Raw genomic sequence first — 8,399 nt, 5'->3', positions numbered from 1 at the left:
TGACCCCAAGTCTCCTTTGGAATCTTGATACTCTGCCAACTGTTTTCTGTCTTCATTCACGAAATCTCAGCTACAACAAAAAATTGATCGAATGTGTGCACATGAATCTAATTTCTTCACATTCCAGAGCCAACACAATGATCAATTAATTCATCCTGTACGTCAACTACGTGACTCGGCAGACTACTCTACTTTTTAAGATGTACCATAGTGATCAGAAGTGTAATGTTGGTAAATGCCCGATATATTGCCATACATCTTTTTCTACTTTCTCCACTTTTCAGCCTTGAATGCCACAATAATGAGCATCTGATTCAGTGTAGTTGTCAGCAAGCTTCTACAGACGTACTGAACTGTTACTATATTTTGTGGCATACCAATTTAAAGTGTATAAATAAGAGGTACCAAATATTTCACCATGTATCATTCCTCACACTCTTGCCAGCCAGTCTGCTGGACAATATTTATTTCCCCTTCTCCCTCTTCACATAGCTGTACAGTTCGGAACCTGGATGTTAATTCCATTGTTCTGTGTAGTACTGTACGGGAAGATAGGGACTTTACAAAATTGTATCTGCATCATGATCATGCCTTTATAGGGAGAAGAGAGAGCTTTACAGTTCCCCCGTTTACAGGTGTATCTGTTTACGACCTTAATGACCCTTGTGCAATTGACTGGAATTCCTCCTCCTCCTCCTCCTCCTCCTCCTCCTGCTCCTGCTCCTCCTCCTCCTTCTCCTCAATCTTTTGTTTCTTCAACCCTGCATGGTACATTACTGAGACTTTGATTCAGTGTGTTCATCCACGCTATACCTGGCAGACGTACACGCTAGTAATTATTTAGAGCGTAATGAGTTCGCAGGTTACACAGATATAGCAAAGTACTATAGTAAATATTGTAATATGTGCACTCGAGTTCACGTTGCCACTTTGCTCTATTTTTTTACACTTAACCCGTTTAGTCCTATATGCTATTTTTCAGTTCATTCTTGCTACCTCCATACGTTTTGTTAAGCTTTGGAGAGACCATAATTATATGATGGATGGGTTTAGAAATAGTGTCCATCAACTCCTTCATATCTTGATTTTTGTTCTCAGGCTGAATGAAATTATTCGAAAGTAACAAGAACCTAAAAAATTACATTAGGTTAATTCTAATACATCTGCTTTTCTTAATTTTATACATTATCATAATCATCTTCATCTTCATCAAAGTGGTTTTTTTCCCACTACAGTAATCATATTTTTCATTATCATAAAAAACCTGACTCTCTTCCCACTATTATTCTTATTCTGGTAGACAAGCCACTCTGTTTGACAAAAGGCACCTAGAATGGGTCAACTGGTATATACTGCAACTTCCTTTTCATATGTTTCATGTGTGCTACGTTTTAAAAAATCATCATTAACATCATTATCATCATTCGTTTAATACTATTCTCACAATTACAAACGAGATGGGTAGGGACTAGATACATCTATCTATATATCTATCTATAACCAGACACCATAATCACCTAACGGGTGGCCATTTGTCTTTGAGTTAGTGGTTTTACGGGAAGGGGCACTAACCTCGGCCAACCCACCTGTTGACACGCAGGGAACACGAAAAGATTGGTTATATGGTTACCACCCAGCGTTGTAAGTGGTTTCCTGGCTTACAGGAAATCATTAGGCTTGTCACTCAATGTAAAGGTACCTAAAGAGGAAAGAAAAGAAATAAAATCTGACAGGAAATATCGGAGAAATAGGATGAGACGAGGGCAAAGACTGATAAATTTAAAGAAAGAAGTAGGCACCACTACAAGGAGTGAGTGGCTGATGGTCGCCAAACAATGAATGAAAAACAAGAGGACTATGAGCATCAATATCAAACCATTATTTCTTCTTTTGTATATAAACACAGGACAAGGAAATGAAAGGAGCAGGACAAGTAGGTTATCATCATCACCAGCATTCTATTGCCTCTATTATAGGTGGGGTCGGAGGGATCTAGCAGCAGGAAAATGGAAGCACAAAAAACAAAGAGTACACTTCCTTCAGGCACACACAGGTATACCTTTATCTCATCGTACTCCTAAGAAATCCAAATGCACTCCCTAAATCACCTTAACCCTTTCGCGCACGATAAGTTTCAATAAGTTTTCTGATCCCGGAATTTCGACTACGAAGCCGCCCGGCCGGTGAGCGCGCGCGCGGCAAATTTGAGCAAATTTGAGCGAATGAAACACATTCTTGCCTTATTTTCGCCCCCAAAAAATCAATGTATTCCCATGAAACCTATGTCCAGGTATGCATGGATGTTTGTTCTATCTGATAAACATGACCAAAACACAGGAAAACAACAGCACAGAAAGTTATGAGCCCTGGAAGGCATGTCGAGTAAACATTTTTGACTTCCCAACATCACCGTTTGAATGTTTTCCATCCTACAGGAAAATGATCTAATATTTTTTCATAGAGAATTTCATCAGCTTTCTAACGAAACCAATCTGGTTTAGATACGATGTATACTTTTCGAGAAAATGGTCAAAAACTGAGAGCCATTTTCGAAAAATTTTCACTGACCTCTGAGAGCTAAGTTTTCCCAGGGACCTAACGTTTTTATTACATAGTAATATGCCCCCATTATCCAGCTTTCCCACTGTGACGGGAAAACCCCATACGCCTCATAGTTCTCGAGTAAATCGAAAAAAAAGTACAAGGCACTCCGTGCGTGATTGACTTTCGTGATGCGCGCATGGCGTACGCAATGTTCCCGTCTACGTAACCACGAATTCTTATGAGAAATATTACATTTTTATGTATTGGTACATATATAGAATTTCCTGCTCTTCATCATGGTTCAAACGTGAAATCGATACGTCCAATAGTTTCCGAGTAATTGGCAGAGAAAATGAGAGTATTACTACGAGCCTTTCTCAATGGTAACAGCCGGGAAGAGACACTCATTTCCACCGTCTTTTATCGCACAAAACGTAACATAATGCTTACATTTTGGTATTGATCATACGTAGAATTTAGTGGTATAGATCATGGTTGTTACAGAAAATCGATAAGTCAAACAGTTTTCGAGTAATTGGCCGACAAAGTGAGGTTATTACTCCGAGCGCTTGTCACTGATAACAAATGCGAGGAAAAACATTTCCTCGCCTTTACCCCACAAAACGCTACAAAAGGCTTACATTCGGGTATTGATTACACGTAGAATTTAGTGGTATTGATGATGGTTGTAACAGAAAATCGATAAGTCTAATAGTTTTCGAGTAATTGGCCGACAAAGTGAGGTTATTACTCCGAGCGAATGTCACTGATAAACGCGAGGGGAAAAAAAAACATTTCCCTCGCCTTTTATCCCCCAAAACGCTACAAAAGGCTTACATTTTGGTATTGATCATACATAGAATTTAGTGATATTGATGATGGTTGTAACAGAAAATCGATAAGTCTAATAGTTTTCGAGCAACTGGCCGACAAAATGATGTTATTACTCCGAGCGCTTGTCATGTCACACAACAACCGCTAGGAACAAAAACATTTCTCTCGCCTTTTACCCCCAAAACGCTACCAAAGGCTTACATTCTGGTATTGATCTTACGTAGAATTTAGTGGTATTGATGATGGTTGTAACAGGAAATCGATAAGTCTAATAGTTTTCGAGTAATTGGCCGACAAAGTGAGGTTACTCTTCCGATCGCTACCAACTTTTACACACACTGTTTCTTCCTCGCACACCGGCCTGAAGACTATGCTACTAACTTTCTTTTCCCCTATCTGTACAGACTATTACATCTTCCATGGATGTTTTTTTCTATTGTTATAACCTACTACACATAAACATAACTCTTCTATAGTTACTGCTGTGGAGATTTACTTTCTTTCATGTGTAATCTGTAGGAGAAAATGGATATTTGTCTGAAAGTGTGAGAGGTAATGGTAATAGATTATTACATATATCAACAAAATTTGCAGAACTCACTTCCTCCAGGGGTGTTGATCCAGTTAGACCAGGGATTTGAAGATAAGGAGTTATGTAGTGTGTGTGTGAGTCAGCTGCTCCCTGAGAGTATGAGGCAACGCTATTTTTAGCACACACCACACTCGTTCACGGAAACTCGCAGCTTGTTTGACGTATATTTCATACAATTCCATACGCATTTACACTATCAGAATCACAATAATTCCAGCCCTAAAAACACCGGTAATTCTCCCCTCCCAACTTCAGGTTTGCCCCTTCACAACACTGTTTCATGCCACACATAACGCTTGCTGGCTCCATAATTTCACCAAGCCATCCACAGTATGTTTCACACAATATATATTTATGCCTTGGCTTCATTTATATACGTATTTCCACTCACGCCATACGGCCTACGGGGGGGGTGGAGTGGTGCAACCCCGCTACACTGACCATGTGTCTGGCTCCAAGGCCCAACGATTGCTAACGGCCAGAATTGCTTTTCAATACATATATGAATGTTCCATCAACAATATCACATCACTATATGTTCACATACAATGTATTATCTCACTGATTCAATAGGGTCTTTGCCTTGGGCAAGAGGAGGAGAATTATGGACGATTTAAAGGGAACCACGAGCTGTCAAACATCACTGGCTGACTGCTCAACAAACACTGAGGTTGGAGGGAGCGGGCTGAGGCTGATAAGGCAAAGCAGTGTTGCCAATGACTTACCTCCAGTAGGCCTTGGCTACCCTAAGACGCGCCAAAAAATCACGCAAATCGGCCTATAAGTTTTTTTCTGACGAATATTTTTGGGCCTTGAAGGGGCCTTAAGGACGCGAGTCGCGTGACTGTGTCTGGCGGAGTGCAAGCCGACATCACGCGAATCGCGCGACTGTGCCTGAAAGGGTTAATATACTCACACTCACTATAAGATACTAGTCACTCGATACAGCGCTCATTTCAGTGAGACGCCCAAACATACTCACACTCACTTGAAAACACTGGTACCTGTACTTCCCCACTACAGCCTAGATCCATTTAGGAACACCTAGAATTGTCATATCAGAAAGTGCTTAATCCTATAAGGAGCTACATAAATGCTGGAATCTCCTGGGAATATCACAAAAAATTTTAGTCTTGATAGTACAGCAAGAATTTATGGAAATTTACCACTACTAAGGATTTCAGGGGCAGTGTCCAACTGTTTTTTTTTAAATAACGTCTCAACAAAGCGTCGGTCAAGGATTTAACTTTGGCAGTGCATGTTTGAGGCCCCGACCTAATTTGTAAAATTATGCTTTTGTACCAAATGTGTATAATTAAGGCATTTATAAGAGTAAATGTAGGGTGAACTTTGCTAAAATCGTCAGAGGCATGTAGCGAGGCTAGCTTTGGTCACGATACAAGCCCCGCCCACAATTCGGAACGTGACGTCGGTGTGACGTAGTAGTAATCACCGACGCAAGTGGCATTTCTATCTTTCTAACCCCCCCCCACATACTGTACTTTCTCTCTCTTTCTCTCTCTCTCTCTCTCTCTCTCTCTCTCTCTCTCTCACACACACACACACACACACACACACCGAAGTAATATTTCACCCCTACTACAGATTCATTATGGTCCTTATATGAGAAGAATGTTTGCGAAAAGAAGGTTTACTTGGAGGAAATTACTTATCATTTATGTGGACAATACGGCCATTGCTACATGCTCGGTGATGTAACATAGAGCAGTGGTTTATTAAACTTGTTCATTGTGAACGCCCACTATCATCTTTAAAAGAATATATTTTTTTATAATAAAATAAAACTGAAAAGTAGCATTTTTAATGTGATTGATTGGCATGATTTAAAAGGAAATATATTTAATTCCTAATGCGGCTTGAGTTCCCGGCTGGAAATCACCCAAACCCCAGGTTATAAATCAGTGACAGAGACATGCATTATAGTAGTCGGCGATAAGAGGTGGAGACATCAAAGGTATACAATGATGTAAATAACATGCTCAGCACAACCTTTATTCATCATCACTATCCAGGCTGAGGTCTTCTAGGTCTTCGTCATCGCTGGCAAGGTCAATGATGATGGGTCCCACAGCGTCGTGGATATTGTCTAATGTCCAGTATCCGACCTCGATGTCTCGAGATCGTCGGACAGCAGCTGCCCACACCTCCTGGGTGGCACACAGTCTGGCTTCAGCCAGTCTGGCCTGCAGGTCGACCCTGGTGAAGCGTTGCAGGGAGGAGCGTACGTGTCGCTTCATGCAACCCCACACCTGCTCGATGGCATTGAGCTCTGGGTGGGTGGGTGGAAGGCGGACAGCCTCATGGCCCCACTCACGTATGATGTTGTCCACCTTGTACTGGGGCGTTGGTCGGTTCTGCTGGCAGACGAGCAGCAGCTCAGGTCGTGTGGCGCCAGGTGGGATGGGGAGCCTGTGTTGCTCCAACCAGGTGATTAGGTCACCTTTCTTGGTTGCTGTGGTGGGACAGCGACTATTCTCAGTCAGTTGGCTGTGGTAAGGTGCGTTGTCCATCACCAGGACCGACGGCTCGGTAAGCGATGGCAGGAGTTGCGACGTCAGCCATCGGATGAAGAAGAGCTCGCCTGTCATCTCTCCGTGTTAGTCGCCGCTGGTGTTCTTGGCTGTGTAGCAGAGGAACGAACCCTCAACGAAGCCATTGGCCATGCCAGCTGCGACCACCACGAAACGTTCACCTTCACCAGGCGGTACCTGACGACTGTACATATCGCTGCTTTTATCCTGAGTTGTGTCCACCCATTCCCTGCTGTGATTCATCCTGGTGGTAAACCATGTTTCATCAACGTACACCACCTGCCTCCCTTCTTCCCGGTGGTGCCGCAGAGCCCGGAGAGCGGCGATCCGGCGGCACACGACGTCCAGGGATTCTTTCCTAACATACACCTTCAGCTGTGATGTCTTGTAGCGGAATCCCATGTCGTGCAGGAGCCGCCACACCGACGTCTCCGAGGTTACATCTGGGATGATGCCAGTTGTCTTCAATTCCTGCGTCAGGTTGCCAACCGAAAACACTCTTTTGGCAGCGAACTTGGCGTGGATGAAGCGGCGAATGGTGCCCACAGTAAAATTATCAAAGACAGGCGGTGCTGGAAGTGCTGCCGGTGTCTTAGGCTGAAGCGTGGTTCCGCGATCCACGACCTTCCTCACCGCCGTCGCCGTCATACCTACAATGTGCGCAACACGCTCGTGAGGTCTGTGTAGAGAAAGGCCAATATGTATGTAACATTTGCCGCATGATGATGAAAATGTACGCAAATATATATACAGTATATATATATATATATATATATTTATATATATATATATATATATATATATATATATATATACTCGTATATGTATTACAGAAATGCATTTCATTCTGTAAGCACGGCCTTGCCAAGTAAGACTAATTCACAGTGGTAAAGCAAAGAGGTTTTTATCATCATCTTTTGAGCTGACAGGTCCTTTGACAAGTACAACGTAATAATTGTGCTTATTATGGCATGGAAAGCACAGTATCATGCAGAACAATTACATTTCGATCTGTGAATGGTGAACATATTTCATTATAGTAGTCTGGTTCACCACCCCTTGGCAGTCAACACATGAATTTCGCCATATTATTTTATTTTTTATCAATTTTTGTTTTCAAATTACCCGTTCAAACTTATCAAATTCCTCATGCGGACCCTTTTGCGGTTGTATACCGCGAAAAGCCGCAGCACAAAAGCAGTCTTGCAACCTCTAGGACAATAAGAGATGCTCGCCATCACTGAAGTTTCGGTTTGGTAACGTCTCGCCTGTCGGAGGCCGCCACATCACCTCGCCCAGCGGTGCCGGCTCAGGCAGTGATTACTACTCTTCAGAAGTGAATAAGTCATATTGACGTCACAATATGTGTAAGAGGGCGATGCATATACTATGTACTAATAGGGAGTCTGGAGGGATGTACAGTCACTCTAAAAATCAGCCGCAGCTCAGAAATATGAGTAACCCTGAGGCATTGAATCTGAAGCAGCTTACATAAAGACAGAACTGCCACTTGCGTCGGTGATTACTACTACGTCACACCGACGTCACGTTCCGAATTGTGGGCGGGGCTTGTATCGTGACTGAAGCTAGCCTCGCTACATGCCTCTGACGATTTTAGCTAAATTTACCCTACATTTACTCTTATAAATGCCTTAATCATACACATTTGGTACAAAAGCATAATTTTACAAATTAGGTCCAGGTCTCAAACATGCACTGCCAAAGTTAAATCCTTGTCCGACGCTTTGTTGAGACGTTATTTAAAAAAAACAGTTGGACACTGCCCCTGACATCCTTAGTAGGTACATATTTTCTCCTCGAGATCTAATACCAAAAAGGATAAATTGGCTAGATGTGGTCTACGGGTCTGCTACTGA

The 8,399-nt window shown here is 42.4% G+C and overlaps 1 protein-coding gene across 1 annotated transcript; it reads right to left on the bottom strand.

The window, feature by feature from the left end:
- Positions 1 to 5,982: 5,982 nt before the first annotated feature.
- Positions 5,983 to 6,579, bottom strand: LOC145400734 (uncharacterized). Its single transcript, XM_080273168.1, has one exon. The coding sequence runs from the start codon at positions 6,577 to 6,579 to the stop codon at positions 5,983 to 5,985; it is 597 nt and encodes a 198-aa protein (XP_080129294.1).
- Positions 6,580 to 8,399: the final 1,820 nt, after the last annotated feature.

Source organism: Coenobita brevimanus, chromosome 53 (assembly GCF_032717465.1).
Source record: "Coenobita brevimanus isolate Jiangsu-jjx chromosome 53, ASM3271746v2, whole genome shotgun sequence".
In the NCBI taxonomy this organism is placed as follows: Eukaryota; Metazoa; Arthropoda; class Malacostraca; order Decapoda; family Coenobitidae; genus Coenobita; species Coenobita brevimanus.
The sequence above is the reverse complement of the archived record's forward strand: the minus strand, read 5'-3'. Positions and strand labels throughout refer to the sequence as shown.